The sequence below is a fragment of the Vulpes vulpes genome, chromosome 5 (assembly GCF_048418805.1).
Source record: "Vulpes vulpes isolate BD-2025 chromosome 5, VulVul3, whole genome shotgun sequence".
Taxonomy (NCBI): Eukaryota; Metazoa; Chordata; class Mammalia; order Carnivora; family Canidae; genus Vulpes; species Vulpes vulpes.
In genome coordinates this window covers 93,818,873-93,835,448 of record NC_132784.1, presented here as the reverse complement: position 1 = coordinate 93,835,448, position 16,576 = coordinate 93,818,873, and the positions used below count along the sequence as shown (strand labels likewise).

The 16,576-nt window shown below is 42.9% G+C and overlaps 1 protein-coding gene across 17 annotated transcripts in view; it reads right to left on the bottom strand.

The window, feature by feature from the left end:
- SRGAP2 (SLIT-ROBO Rho GTPase activating protein 2) overlaps positions 1-16,576 on the bottom strand; it is a 236,038-nt gene that overhangs the window by 144,004 nt on the left and 75,458 nt on the right. For all 17 annotated transcript variants that reach the window (XR_012001782.1, XR_012001783.1, XR_012001784.1 and 14 more), the window contains exon 3: positions 1,226-1,418. Coding sequence is in view for 9 of the 17 variants with exons in the window: in XM_025991367.2 (XP_025847152.1) it covers positions 1,226-1,418 (193 nt within the window). In the remaining 8 variants the exon portion in view is untranslated. The remainder of the gene's footprint in view (positions 1-1,225; positions 1,419-16,576) is intronic.

Below are 16,576 nucleotides of genomic sequence, written 5' to 3'. Positions count from 1 at the left end.
GGGCCTTGAAGGAACAAGCCAAGGAGTGTATACCTTTATGAGTAGAGGAGCACTTCTCAAACGTTAACGTGATTACAAATCATGTGAGTCTCTTGTCAGGGTAGATCTGGGGGTGGGACCAGAGATAGCATTGCTATCCTAGGTGGTGCCGATACCGGGAGACCACACCTTGAGCATCAAGAACAGAGAAAGTGGGAAGCCAGTGCACAGAGAACCTGCCGAAGCTCCAGTGTGTTCCAGGAAGGCTAAATCTGGTACAAGTGCATCGGGCAGACTGGAACAGGGAAAAGCCATACACTGTGGACCTCAGTGCTGGTTGTTTGTTAGAATCATCTGGGAAGTTTTTTCACCATACTGTTACCCAGGTCCCACTCACAGAGATTCTGACTTAATTGCTTTGGGATGAGGCCCAGATTTTAGCATTTTTAAAAAGTTCTCCAGAGAATTCTAATGTGAAGCCAGAGTTGAGAACCTCTGCTGTAGATGATACAGTGAGTAATGCAATCATTCAGACAGCAAGGATGATGATCTAAACTAGGGCAACAGCAGTGAGGACAGAGCAAAAGGGTCACTTACATAAAATACTACACAAGGACTAGATCTTTGCAACCATGTGGGCAATGAGTCAGATGTATGGCGATAGCATCATTCATTTCTTCCACTTAAAGACAGTTTGGTCAATTGGTTAAGAACAGACTCTGGAGCCAGACTGCCTGGGTTTGAATCCCAGCTTTGCTATTGATTTACTAAGGGTGTGTGTGTGTGTGTGTGTGTGTGTGTGTGTGTGTGAGAGAGAGAGAGAGAGAGAGAGAGAGAGAAAGAGAGAGAGAGAAAAAAAAAACTTAGGCAAGTTCCTTAACTTCTTTATGGCTCAGTTTCCTCATCTGTAAATTTGGGATACAACAACAACCAACACACAAACTTGGTGTAGAGCTTAAATGAGCTACCATAAATGTAAAACCCTTAAAACTACGTTTAGCACACAGGAAGAGCTTTGAAAGTATCTGCTGTTATTCTTAGCACAATTCATGATTTCTTGTGACCTCTCTAGGATCTTGACCTTTCATGATCTGGCAAAAGAGAAGTCCTGGAGGGCTCTCAACCCCCAGCCAGTTTGAAGTCTCTGGGGCACCTTTCATGAATGCACATGGATCTAGATGGCACACCTTGCCTGACCCAGCCCCATTCCCAAGGTCTCTGTGAGAAACAGCCACAGAGTCCCTACTTGAACTGCTGGTCCTTGGTGCTGCGTGTCTTGGCCAGGAATCGCTCAGCCAGCTTCTCCAGATTGCGTGAGTAGTCCATCTCGATCTCTGCCTTCTTCCGGAAGAAATCTTGGAGGTCCTGCAGCAGCTGCACCCGGAGCTCACACTGCTGGTCCAGGCATTTCATCTGCTCCGTGAGCTGGGCGCGGATCTCTGCAACAGAAACAAGGTCAGACAATCATATGGAAAACCCTAAACACAAAACAGAACAAAACAAAAACACACATGCCAACATTTACCCCTTCCATTTAGTCAAGACCTTAAAGATTTTAATTAAAAAAAAAAAAAAAAAAAAAGGCTAAAGCTTCAAATGGCCATATGTTATGAGGCACCTCCAAAAATTCCACCAACTCTTCTGGGACCACTAAGAAACTGGAACCAGGAATCTGCTGAATCACTTAAGAGAAACTACTTACTAGACAATATGATATTCAGTTTCCATTTATTGAGCGATTTACTAGGTTTCTGGCACAGTGCCAGAATTTGGGTTCCCTTTTGGCTAAAAGCCTAATGATTTCTCTCTCAACCACCATATTTGGCAGGTACTACTTTCATCTCCACTTTATTCTATTTTATTTTATTAAAGATTTTATTTACTTATTCCTGAGAGACACAGAGTGAGAGCCAGAGACCTAGGCATAGGGAGAAGCAGGCTCCCCTTGGGGAGCCTGGTGTGGGACTCGATCCCAGGATCTTGGGATCACGAACTGAGACAACGGCAGACACTCAACTACTGAGCCAGGTGCCCCTCATCTCCATTTTAAAGATGAGAAAACTGACTCTTAAGGAAGTCAGGCTGTTAAAGTCACTGAGTTGGGATTCAAATCCAGAAAGACAGACTCCAGAGCCCAAGCTCCTACTTTTTATATTTTCTGCCATCATTTCAAAATGTTTTTCTGCACCTTCATGAAGGAAGATGAGGGTCAAGATATTTTAATGGAGATACAGAGTTCTGCCCAAGGTCAAATAGTGGCAATCAAGAATGAAACAAGCCCTAGACTTCTAGGCAAGCAACCTTGCACTGTCACTCAGATTCTATAGTTTCCAGTATCAAAGAATGTAAATCAATCTTCAAGAAGTTGATTTTTTTCCACCAAAAAATATCATGCATACCAATATTGCTTCAACCTCAATGATGCTCAGAGCCTCTGCTATGTCAAAGGTAGAAATACTTTGGGTTAAGCTCTAGCTTGACAGATTTCTGCCTGGCCTAGAGTCCTCACTACAAGGCGAGCAAGCACCCTCTCTAGAACTGCAGCAATGGTAGCTCCAGAGGCAACCAGAGCTGCCTCAAATGCAATACAGCATTTGTTACTGACAAGAGCCCTGGCACTCACAGGAAGCAGCTTGCTAAAACCAGACTGCCTTTCAGCTCAGAGAAGGCCTACAGTTGTGTATCCTGCTGAAGTTATGCCCCAATCCCCTGTCCAGTTGCAATGGAGCCATTTCTTTCACCACTTTCCCCTGCAAGCTTGCTCAGCTCCAGTGCATTATGTTGTGACAGTGGCTCCAATCCCAAGGAAAAAGAGCACCTATATTATTATGCTTTTCCTTATGCATGTTCCAAATTTATTCCCAAATCGTAGAGTTAAAACAATGCTTTCTGTCTACACTATGTAATGCATAGGGGTGGGGCTGGAAGGGAGATCTAGAGTTTTCATCTGAGCTAAGGAAAAATCAGGGGCAAATCCAAGACCAGAGCTATGATGTTGAAAAGTTTGTTGACCACTCTTATGAAGCAATGGTGATGGGTGAATGCACTGCATTTAGCTTTGCTTCGAAGTAGCTGGGGATCCGTAATCTATTCTTATCTTCATTTTTGTCTCTGTTTTCACCCATATCAGAATGCAGCACAAGATCTGGTCCTTTATGGGTGATCTTGGGTTATCTGTAAGTGCCGTTCTCCCCTTCTTCATCCCTATGCCTCCTCCTCACCAACCATCAATGCCAATCAGGCCTACAGTAACCTCACCTGAACTGAAACTGAGCCCCGGAGGATTGTTTCAAGCAGACAGAAGGCTGAGCAGAAAAGCCGCCTACCTCATCACTCATCAAAGCTCTCTTGTTCTGTGTTTTTTTGGGAGTCTGATTACAAGGGTATTGGGGAAAGATGTGCAGAGGGCAATGTCAGGCATATAGTTCTTGTCAGATTTCTGGGCCTCTTAAAGGCAACAGCCCTTGTCAAGACTATTCCTAGAGGCACTGCACCCCTTCTACCTATTGGTAGATAGAAGTAGAAACCAGCAGTAGTAGCCATTGTGTGGGCAGACTGTGAGTGGAGAGCACTTTCACAGTGTTCATTGATGTTACTTACAACTGGCCCATAAAGGAGGAATCAGGGCATCTTAGGGCAAAAAAGGCTCTCCAGGTACCTAGTCAGTTCCAGATTTGCAAGAGGATGTGGGTGGGTAATGGAGCTGTCAGCCCCCTCTGAGTCACCAATAATCACATAAGACTGCCTCAACAATCTCACTAAGTAGAAGAGCAGAAGGGAACATGGTAGAGTGCATGATGCCCACCCTCCACCACAAAAAGAGGTCAAGACAAATTTCCATGATACCCATGAAGTTCCAGAGGTAGGGGTTGGGTTCCAGGGTTGCCCTGTCGAAGGAATTAGTACTTCATAGGTAGCCTTTGAAATATGTGAACTAATCTAAGAAGCCCCCAAAGCACATCCAGCCAACACAGAATCCCACCCTGACTTTTCCAGGTGCCTCAAGTGGGTAACACAAGAGAAAGTGCACCCCACCTCAGGCATCCCCTCAGGGACCCTGAGGATAAGACTTACTGAACACCCTTTATGGGGCTTTATATGCATCATCTCATCTAATCTCCACAGCTAGCCCATAAGATATCCCCAATTATCCTGATGACAAAGGTAAGAAAAATGAAATAAGACCTGTAAAGTCAGTTATCAAAGGGTCATGCAACTAAGTGAAAGTGAGGTTGAAACTAAATTAAGGTATGTCTAACTTGCCAAAGAGGTTGACTGTGGGCCAGGGAAACAAGAGAAACAGAACACAAGTCTGGAGTCTCTGAAAGTATTTCTGGGGAAATTACGGTTTCTATGGCTCCCACCCATAGGACATCCCCTTCTCCACCTCTAGCTGAGGAATGATTCAGAATCAAGTATGAACTAGCCCACTAACTCAGTAACTAGCTGATGTTTCAACTAGTTCACAATTGGGCTGGGTCTCTTCCCTGCTTCTTCGATCTACTCTACTCAGGGCAGCTTGGGAGGAAGTGTTTTTCTTGTCCCAGGAGCACACTCTGAGGTCTGCCAGTGTACCCAGAAGGTAGAGAAAGTGAGAAAGCAATGATATCCCACACCCCATCCATAAAAAGAAGAGTCTCTGCTAATAGATACCGCCCGCTACTGTGGTTGATGCTCCACTGAGCATCTCCCTTCCCCAGCAACCTGCCTAGAAGGAGAAGCCTCCCTGGCTCCCAACCTCAGGGTATCTACACAGACATGTAAGGGAGACTCCAACCACCCCCTTCCCTTGGCTTGCAGCTCTAAGACAGAATGGCTGCTCTGTCCAGCACAAAATGTGCTGCTTCAGACTTCTGCTGCTGCTGCTGCTGCTGCTGCTGTTGCAAAGACAAACAATGGTCCCCAAGAAGGCAGCTGTGCCAGCTCCAGTCCTCTGTCCGCACATATAAGGGACAGGAAACAATAGGCCACTGAATGCCAGCTTGCCTGGGCCATGTGCCCAGGCTGGAGGCCCCTCTGCACCCTGGCCTACCAATAAATTACAGGGGCAGAAAGAAGAAAGGAGCAATTTATAAAAACATGGAGGAATTCCTCGCAATTCCATCGTGTGCTTAGGCGAGTATGCACATGCACGCGGGTGTACACTCAAAACCACACACTCACACTACCCACACTGTGCTTCACTGAATCAACTCAAGAAAGTTTTAGAGATCCAGTTTACAGTTGGATGAGCATCCCTGGGAACTGGAGATGATGGGGTCTTTATAGGTTTGGTTCCTAGAATTATATGGGAAGCAGTCAAGCTCTCATTTTCTAGAAGCAGCTGTATCTCAGGGGTGCAAATGAACTCCATGGCCATCCACAAAGCCAGAGTACAAAGGTTACCATGAGCTTTGAGTGATACACACCAAAATGACCTCCCGTGGGTACCTAAACACAGCTCATTTATTCACTAAATCTTTACTGAGCTCCTACTGTATGGCAGATATTGAGCTAGGTGATGGTGAGGATGAACAAAATAGATCCACTCCCTGCCCTAATGAAGCATGGCTTGACAAAACAGAGAGGAAAAGAAAGCAAAGCCAGTCTTACTGCTTTTGCTTTGAATACTCTCTGTCATAACATAGCCACAGGAGTAAGTCCCAACCCAAGGACTAACAACTAAAAAATCATCAGTAGCAGACAGAACACACCAAACAACAAACCTAAGAAAAATTCAACATCCTCTGGCTCTTTTTTCTATTAGTTTTTTTTTTTTTTTCCAATGACACTTCTGTAGCTTTCTTTGCAAAAAGAACCAAAGTTTTAGAACTAGTTTCCTGAAAATCAGAGTTGACCTTTGGTTGTTACTTCATTCAAAGATTCAAGCCAAAATTTAACCCCATGGTTGTGGAATTAGATAGGGGTAGTCATTGCCCAATCTTGCACATAGACTAAAAAACAACCCCACTGAATTTGTGTACCTTCAAAAGGGTGAATTTTGTGGTATATGGGTTACAACTAATTTAAAAAATTTAACCCCACCAAAAAGCATGTTCTTTTGAGCACCATCCTGCTAGCTAAGGGGAAAATGGCCCAACAAACTGGCACCAAAAAGAGGAAGGAATTCTTGGTTCCATTTCTCTATTTGCATGGCCTGAATCTCAGTTCTGCCTTGAATATTCTTTTTTTTTTTTAAAGATTTTATTTATTTATTCATAGAGATGCAGACAGAGAGAGAGAGAGAGAGAGGCAGAGACACAGGCAGAGGGAGAAGCAGGCTCCATGCAGAGAGCCCGACGCGGGACTCGATCCAGGGTCTCCAGATCACGCCCTGGGCTGCAGGCGGCACTAAACCGCTGCGCCACCGGGACTGCCCTGCCTTGAATATTCTTAAAGATTATACCGGAAACTGCCCCTCTGGATGGCAAGCTTGGCCATGACACTGAACTCCACTGGCAGATCACCGTTCCATCATTTCTGAAGGGTGTCAGAACAAAACCAGCAAGGAATGCTTTTATGCATGAGTTCAAATACAGGACCGGCGGACATATCCATCAAACTTCCCTTGGGAAGTGCAGACTCCTTGTCGGTGTTTGGCCATAGCTGAGATCCTAACTACACCTGTCTCAGAAGTTCAAGGGAGGCTCATTTCCATTTTGGAAAGAGGGTGAAGGGTCACAGAAGGATGAAATTAGAAGAAAAACTAGCCCTAATAAGATACCATCATTTAACAAAAACAGGTCCTTGCCACACTGTTTAATAATCACATAGACTCTGAATATATAACATCTGCAAAAACAGGCGACACAGTCCTCTGAAAACTGTCCCCATTTCAGAGAACACCCAGGGAATTTATCAGCCAGAAGAGTCTAGGGGAGTTTTGTTCAGTTTGTTGTTTTCAATCCAGAGATATTAGTCCCTTTCTTCCCCTCTTTCAAAATTCATCTCCTCCTTCAGGTATTTTTTCTGATTAAGGCATACAAAACCCCCTCTTTTGAGTCCCACATTTCTAGGAGAAAATGAGGGTGGGAGGGCAGGCCAGGAGAAGCACATAATCTTTTTGGGAGGATATCACAAATACTCCCTTCCCTTCTCCTCGATGGGCTGGTGTGTGCATAGGGACAGGAGCTTAGACTCCCACAGGTTCTATTCAGAACACAGGGCATGAGGTCGGCCTGTGTTCCCCATCAGAAACTGGGACTGACTGGCCACCAGTCTTTTGCCACAAAATCTGCCTCACCTGCTTTTAGCCTTTTCACAAACACATGATGTCACCTCAGGCACCTCAGGAATATTAATTCTTAGTGCCTTTCCAGCAAGTGTTATATAAGAAGACAATTGAGGCTTTCATCAGGCTCTACCCTCCAAATCTCTTTCCAAGACCTCTTATCGCAAGGGTAATCAGCCCCTATCAAAACTGTTTCCCAGGAAACAAAATGCTGAGATGTCCTGCCAAGTCCTGCTCTTCACCCTACTGGATTGCTTTTCTACAAATTCAGTCATGGGAGGGCCCTTAAAAATCCTTGTTGGACAGATGACAGAACCAAAGCCCAGAGAAAGGAATGGCTGGAGATCATATTGCTATTTAGTTGTGGATGTAGGACTGAAACCTGGGTCACTGGGTTCCCAGGCCAATGTCCTTGCCTACTTACTCTTCTTATTAAAATGTATTTGTGTACCTAGCAGGTGCTCTGAGAATAGCACAGAATTAGAACACTAGTAGGGTCGAAGCCAGTGAAAAAAACCTATAGCAAACAAGGTGAAATAATAATAGAAATAAGCGAGGTCTGCACATAGTGATATAAAAGCAAAGGAAAAGGACATATATCAGCTTCAATCCACCTGCTATACCCCTTCTTTCAATGACTGACACTATCACTTATGTCTGAGTAGTCACTGTTCCAAGGAAAGGGCATCAAGTTACTTCTGATAAAGTTAAAAACAGCAAATATTCCTCCTCGAAGAGTGACTAATGGCCTTTTTCATCGTTACTTCCCTATTAAATACAATATAGAACTACACACGTGTTAATCCAAACAACCAACCAATAATAGCTACTAAGATTACAGAAAATATGTTGATGTGATAAATACTTAATATTTCTCCTCTGGATCTCCATCCTCCCCAACTCTCAGTCCATGTGCTTTTGGTAAAGCTGATTCCACCTCCTCCCTCTCCAAAGATGGTGGACATCACCTGTAGGCCCAGATCTGAAGACACTGAGAGTCTGACATTGCTGCTGCCATCTTGCCACCATGACTGGAATGCCTGTTTGAGAATGGAGCTGACCCAGAGAAAACAGAGCTGAGAGATGGAAAAAGGAAACTTGAGCCCTTGAATCAAGTCATGGACAGATGCCAGCCCTATCCTTAGTCCTTTTAGTCTCATAAGCCAACTCATTCACTTCTTTGCTTAAAATCGTTTGCATTGGATTTTTGGTTCTTTGGAAACAAAAGAATCCTAATGAATAAAGTGAAGGATTCTAAAGTGCTCAGAAGCATAAAGGTCCCTACACTCAAGGAACTTACAATCTAATTGTGAAGACAGGATCAAAATATACATTTTCAAAAATTATGTATTAATATACTACATAAATTATGCTGATATATTACAAAAATTATGCTAGATATTATACCAGATATTTATTTAATAGATATTTGTGCAAAATATCTGCATCACATAATTTATGTTTTTGTATATTGTGTAATGCATATTATATATTTGAAATTAAGAATAAATACTTCTAGTAAAAGTTTTGAGGGCTCAGAAAGTGTAGTGAGGACAAACAGTATAAAGTATGGCTTCTTGATGAAGACTAAACTCTTTGAGGGGAAGAATTTGTCTGTTCAGTTCACCAACATACTCCTGGGACCCAGAACAATATCTGGTAGGCCTTCAAACTTGCAGAGGGAAGAATGGAGGGAAGAGAAGGACGGAGAGACGAAAGGAGGACAAAGAAGTCTGAACTAGTATTTCTAGGATGGATAGAATTTTAGCAAATGGAAGAGTGAGGAGACCATATTCCAGAGGAAGATAAGATGCAAGCCAAGAAATGAGAATGTTCGAACATGGCTCTTCCATGAGGTAGTAAGAAGAATGGCTTAGCTAGAATGAAGGGTATTGTGAGGCCTGGTCAGAGATAAGGTATACAGAAAGGAGCTAAGAGACAAGTCTGGATTTCAAGCAGCCAGAAATAGAGCTGGTGAAAGCGTGCATCATGATGAAAACAGAGCTGAAGGAAAATCAGAGGAGGTCTGCTGGATAATCCATCCTAGGCCTTCTGAGTGAAGAGACGGAGTGAGCATTAATGAACAATCCAGACTGAATGATACAGAAATCACCATGAGCAGGAGGATTCCATGAGTGGAAAATCCTTGTCCATAGCAACTCTACCAATTAGTAAGTAATAATACACGCTTTAGAGCCAGTGGTCTTGAGGCTAGTGATTCTAAACTATCCCTCCCTGGGCAGTGGTGAGCAAAGGGGACAGGTAAGAGAGACCTTTGGGTTCAAAGTTAAGACAGTCATCTTGGCAGGAGGAAGGCAGGAGTGAGGTTCTAGTCTCCCTGGCTTTCCTTTTGACTACAGTTCTCTCTGTTGAACTTTAAAGTTTGGCTATCTTCATAACTGTCTCCCCTGAGCAGTAGATTATCCCAAAGTGGTGAAAGAAAGAACCTCTCCCCCCACCCCTAGACCTTCCATTCATTAACTTCACACCACCTAAAAACACCACATACAGCTCTAGAGACCAAGAGAAGCCAGTCAGTGGAAAGAGGAGAAAAATGGTCCTAAGGAATAAATAAATAAATAAACCCAAGGGTTTCCAAAGGATGCTCAGTCGTCCATTAACTTTTGAGTCTCCAAATGAACACAAAAAGCAACCTCGTAAAGCTCATGGGGAGGAGGATGTGAACGGGAAGATCTCAATGAACTTGAATCATCGTGATTGCTCTGGCAAGCTTCCTTGGCTCTTTCAAGTGACTCAATAGAAAGTCAAAGACAAAAGGTTCCCAAATGAACAAGCTGCCACATCAAATGCCAAAGTAATAATTTTATCTCCTAGGCCTTGCCTGAGATGTTTAAGAAACAAAATTCCCAAAGTCCAAGGTCTAGAATTAACTTGTATTACAAACTAAAGATTTGCAATGAGATGACCAACAGCTCCTCTAGGAAATGTCACCTGATGGCCTTGAATCGTTGCTGGAGGCAAACCGGAAGTCAGTTCCCGAGGACAACAGTAATCAACCAACAACTCCAGCAAATATTTATCTTACACTGTCTCTATGCAAAGGTCTGAGTGATGAATCACTGGACCACACAAGAAAATTTAATGCACTGTCTTACTCTCAAGGAGTTTACAATCCAATTGGGAAAAAAGGGGGGGGACTAAATCCAAAAGTATTCAACAGTATAAGCCTATGCGTGCTAAGTGCCAAAATAATGTTTGAGATGCTCAGAGAAGGAGAGATCAGTATAAACCAGTGTGGACCTGAGTTAGTCTTGGGGCCTTGAGCTGGGGAGGATTTATGGAAATAGAAGGCTGCCAGAGGAAGGGGGGCTGTGAGGTGAGGAGGGGGCAGCCCATCTCCGCTGAGGTGGCTCAGCGGTTTGGTGCCGCCTTCAGCCCGGGGAGTGATCCTGGAGTCCCGGGATCGAGTCCCATGTCGGGTTCCTTGTATGGAGCCTGCTTCTCCCTCTGCCTGTGTCTCTGCCTCTCTCTGTCTCTCATGAATAAATAAATAAAATCTTAAAAAACGAAAGAAAAAAGAAAAGAAAAGAAAAGAAAAGAAAAGGTCAGGAGGAGGAAATGGGCAGATCCAGCTCAGGAGGCTCTGAGTGGCACTTCTTCGTCTGAATGGGGGGCGGGGGGGCAGGAGTAGAAAAGCAGGATGCGCAGCAGATACAAACACAGTTCAAAAGGCTCTGTGAACTATGAACAAAGCAAGGTAAGAGTCTTAAAAAGGAAAAGGACAGCATACACAGAGTCAAAACCCAAGCAATCGGGGATCCCTGGGTGGCTCAGCGGTTTAGCGCCTGCCTTTAGCCCAGGGCGCGATCCTGGAGTCCCAAGATTGAGTCCCACATTGGGCTCCCAGCATGGAGCCTGTTTCTCCCTCCTCCTGTGTCTCTGCCTCTCTTTCTCTCTCTATGTCCATCATAAATAAATAAATAAAATCTTAAAAAAAAAAAAAAAAAAACAACCCAAGCAATCTATCAATCAGCTCAAAAGAACAAATGTCAACTGAAACACGTCCACCATGGTATTGGACAATGGCAAACTGTATGTTGCTCAAGGCTCCAGCACAGTTGAACTGAAAACAAACCCGATGATTATTAAAATCCAGACCCAACATTCCTAGAGAGCTGGCTCTGGAAGGTTTTATTTCATCCTGTGCAGGATCCAGCTTAGTGTGCAGGATTGGTGTGCTATTCCAGGTGTAGTTCAACAAGCAAGAACTGAGTACCTATTTATTCCTGGGAAGAGAACAAAGATGATTAGAGCGGACCAAGACATTCACTTGGTCTTTGAAGTGCCTGTAGAACTTCTTATTGGAAAAGGTAGTTTTCTTTTCTAGTCTGGAGCTCCCAGGAGAGGGCAAGTCTGGAAATAGACTTTTGGAAGCCATCAGCAAGTAGACAGAAGTATGAAGTTAACTATAAAAGCAAACACAGTTGCCCATAGAAAGCATGCAGAATGAACGAGAAGTAAGCCAAGGCCTGTGGACACCCTCCTTCAGGTGGAAAGTGAAGGAAGAGGACTTGGGAAAGTAGACGAAGAGTGAAAGAGGTATCTACAAGTGTCAGTAACTGCCGATCATTTAAATAAGAGAGCAGGGCAGAGTTTGTTCACTTTGGCAGTTAGGAATCCATCCATACCAAGAGCCTGCTAAGCCAGGGTCAGTTTATGTATCACTCAAGGTGAACACAACTGCCTGGCTGGCTGGCTGGAACTGCCTGTGCTGCTCCAGCCACCATGGCTGTTCCTTGTCCTCAAGTTGCTAGTGGGCCAGCCTGACAGCGCCTGGCCCTGTACCCATGCAGCATGCCTCCTTCTTAAGTCCTGCCCCGTGGTCTCCCTACTGCCACTGAGAGGTTTAGAGGGACCTCCTCAGCCACCAGCCATGAGACCAAGAAGCATAGGAGAGTTGACCTCCATGAGGTCAGCCCTCAACCAATAGACGAGAGTGGGCAAATGGAATCTTCTCTCTCCTTTCCCCAGTGAACTGTTTAGAGATGCAGAAGCTTCACCTCGTTTCTCTGAAGATGTCCCACAAGACAAACAATCAGACTCTCATGAAACTGTAGCCATTTTACAAGCAGTCCCTTACATTTGCTCTCTCTCCCTGCCACTTCTCACTTTCCTTTTCTCCTCATTCCTGCTTCCTTGGGATGGCTCTCCTAAATAAAGTGTAAGCCTGTGTCACTGGCCCTATTTTCTAAGAAACCCATACTAAGACACTTACCATGTGTCAGACATTGTTTTAGATGCTATGTAAGACAGTCTCTTCCTTGATGAAATTTATTCCAGTGGAAGTATCTGCTTAGCAGATCCTTAAGAATCGATAAATCAATTATTTTTCAAGAACTCAACATGTACATGAAGTGATTGGTTGGTTATAAGAATTGCTTTAGTTGACTACAGTTTATTTTCTCAGGAAAGGTGAACTGTCTCCACAGAAGTTACAGACAGGCACATCTTGTACATTCAATAGTGATCACAGAAACCATTTATTAAGTACTTACTATGAGCCAAGCAAGCTCACAGAAAGTAAAGTCACCATTCAAGTGTAAAGGTACATGATCTCATTTAATCCTCAAAACATCCCAGTGGGGTAAGCAGTAAAGCAGAGTAGTTAAGAGTGCAGACTCTGCATTCAGAAAGAGTAAAGCTTCAACTCTAGCTCTGCCACAAGCTAGTCGTATATCCCTGGATGAGATCATCTCTCTCGGTCTGTTTCACTATCTATAAAATGGAGATTATAACAGCAGCCACACCAGCGGGTTGTTTCAAAGAGTAGAAGACATGAAGGGCTTACTATATGCCTGGTGCCCAGTAAGCCTCTATTAAAAGTCAACCATGACTCCTCCCACTTTACAGATTGCAGGACCACTGAGGTTCAGAGATCAGCTAACTTGCCTGAGGTCCTCCAGATAGTTACAGATCATAATAGCATTTGTTCCTAGATGTGTTTAATTCTAAAATCAGTGCTCTTAACCCCTCCCCTGCATCTTTGTAGAAGGCTGAGATATGGACTCATTTGTCTGTCTTTCACACTGGAATCCTACAGTTCTAGGTTGGTAATATTGATTGGTTAATTAAAGGGATCCTGGAGTTTCTTCAATTTAACAAATAAAATTCCTCATTCTCACTATCTTAGCTCTGAATGTTTAAATATATGGGTAGGGGGTGAGGAAGTAGAAAAGGAAAACGCTTTTTTTCATTTCTTCTTGAAGGCAATAATAGGAAAAAGTCCATGCCCCCACCTAGAGATGCTTTTAAGTGGAGAGGCAGCAGAGTAAAATCTGCTTGGAAACCAGTCTGGCTGGGCTCAAAACACCAGCTCCACTACTTACCAGCTGTGTGATCCAGGGCAAGTTACTTAACCGCTCTGTGCCTCAATGTCTCCATGTGTAAAAGATCCATAATAATAGTACCCTCTCAGAGATTGAATGAGTTAATATTTGTAAACTAATTAGAATAGTTCCAAGTACATTGTACTATATATGTTTTTGTTAAATACATAAATTAAATCTGTCTCATGGGTTCTTGGATCCTATAACTTTTTGGACAAGAAGGTATAGAAAGTAATAAGAATTGAATAGAAAAAATTAGTGGCTTCCAAACTTTTACAAGCTAACACACATACACAACAGAAGTTTCATGAACTATGTATTCTTAGTACATGCTATTAAACTCTTCTTTTTTTAAAGATTTTATTTATTTATTCATAAGAGGCACAGAGAGAGAGAGGTAAAGACATAGGCAGAGGGAGAAGCAGGCTCCCCCTGCAAGGAGCCCAATGCGGGATTTGATCCCTGGATCCCAGGATCATGCTCTGAGCCAAAGGCAGACTGAGCCACCCAGGGGCCCCTCTATGTCTTTTTAAATGCTAGTTGCAGCCTATCAATTTCATTTCATGACCTACTGATTTCTCGACCTGCAGATTAAAAGCACTGGAATAAACCACATGACCACCAAAAACAGAACTAGAACACAGTCTTCAAACCGCTCAGCTCTTTCTTCATGGTTATTATTAAGTCAGAAAGGGCCTAAGTTTCACTTCTTGCTGGAAAAGAAACTGTACATCCTGGGTCCTCCTCCCATTCCCTCCACAGTTCACGTGAACACTAGAAATTCAGAGAAGCACCAAGAAACCAGCAGGCACTTCCCGTCTGTGCAACTTCTGTGACTGCCCAATCCAGTGTGCCACCATCTCCACCAGAGAGAGTTCCCTGGCTTGTCCCCTTGGTTTCATCTTCCTGATTTTGAGGCACAGCAACTATAGTCATCGTATCTTTGGAGCAAAAACAAACAAACAAACAAACAAACAAAAAGCTGCTGATCTAACACAACAAAGCAATGTCATTATATATATAATAAATGGGTTATAAAAAGAATAGATGAACTTTATTAGTGGTTAAGTAAAAAAAAAAAAGAGTCCTTACCTTTGAGAGATAAGTACTGAAATATTCAAGGATGAATAATGTCTGGTATTTGCTTCAAAATGATGGAGGGGAGTGGCAGGGGTAGCGGGGTATAGACAAAAACAAGCCTGACCACAAGCTGAGCAGGGTTACAGGTACATGGGGGTCGATAACACTATTCTTCCTACTTTCCTATATGTTTGAGATTTTTCATAATTAAAGATTTTTAAAAATCTAATTAATGGCATGTTGGGGGAAAAAAAAGGCTTAAGATACTATAAACACAAAAGAAGATAAGTAGGACGGAATAAAAATAACCAGAAATAGAATACAAATCTATTTCCTTAAAATGAAAGAATTAAATCTGCAGGTAGAAGAATACTGTATACCAGGATATGTACATAAAGAATCAATATCAAGACATATGATGTTTAAATTTTTGAACTTCAGGATAGAGTCATTTTAAGAATCAATGGAGGAAAAGCAACACTTCTAACAAAATAGGGGCCAGATATCTCCATAGCCACGATGGAGGCCTGAAGGTGACAGAGCCATGTTCTAAAAAAATTCTGAGGGAGAATAACTGTGATCCAAGAATAATACAGCAAGCTGAGTCACTGTTCAAGTACAAAAAAGACCCCAACATTTGCAGCCTACATAGACCCATGAACCCCTCTGGAGAAACAGAAATCCCGCACCCAACAGATAAATCAAAATAAAACCACAGGAACAGAGACACTGTGGTGAAACAGGCAGTAGATACAGCACCAAAAACAAACACATGAGAGCGTGCCGGTCAGAATGTAAATGTTAGCAATGCCACAAAAAAAAAAAAAAAAAAAAAAAAAAAAAATCCAGATAAGCTACAAAAATTGGGAAATGGGGAAGAGAGGTACAGAAAATGTAAAAATATGAAACACCTAATCCTGCCAGACAAGGAATCAGCCAATTTGTCTCAAAGAGAAGATTTAGCTAGAAATATAGTTTAAAATATTAATAATGACTTCAGTCTCCTAAAGATATTCCTGGTTTCCTTAGCCTTTGAGAGAGCTTGTGAGAGCTGTGATCTGTTGTGGCAAAGAAATATTTATGAGGCATTCAGCAATTCCTTCACCTTCACTTTAATTTCTTTTTCTTCTGCTCAATTCAAGCAAGGTTAAATTCAATTGTTTTTATTTTTAAAGCATTGTTATTATTTTTAAAGCACATATGGCCTAATGCCATTCTTAGAAAATTAGTTCTTGCTCACTAAAGTCACACATTTATGTTTTGTATCATCATTTTCCCCTCTCCTGGATCTTTCCCATAAGCAAACAAGCAGGCTCTATTTCCCCCATCTTATTACACACACACACACACACACACACACACACACACACACACTCATTTCCCTTGACCTCTATCTCTCCTTTCCTTCTGAGCTTTTTCCATCCTGCCTTCTTATAAGAAAATTCAAAATGGTTGTCCGTATTCCCTGCTTCCACTTTCTCTCTCCCCTTTTTCTCGTGGTGGCAGGAATGCTAAACCAATGCCTCCACAATGCCAAACATGGCCAATTCTCAGGACCTGGCTTACTCTAGGCCACCAGGCTGAACAGAGGTGATCATTCCCTGGCCCTGGGACACCATCTTCTCCTGATATGTCCCTGAACACACATTTTCAATCTCCTTTACTGGACATCCCTTCTCTCTCCCAGCTACTAATTTGCTGACTCTCCCTGGGCTCAGTTCTGGGGCCTCTTTTCCATCTCTGGTTGCTTCTCAACAGATCTCTTCCAGTTCTGTGTCTAGTGATTCCCAAATTTGAACCTCCAGTAGACTGCTCCCTGAACTCCTGTCTCCTATAAATGATTTAATATTTCCTCTTGGATGGCTAACAAGTACTTAGAACTAAACATGCCCAAACCTGAGCTCTTGATGATACTCACCCTGATGCCCACATTCCCTAACTCAGTAAGAGCATCCTCATT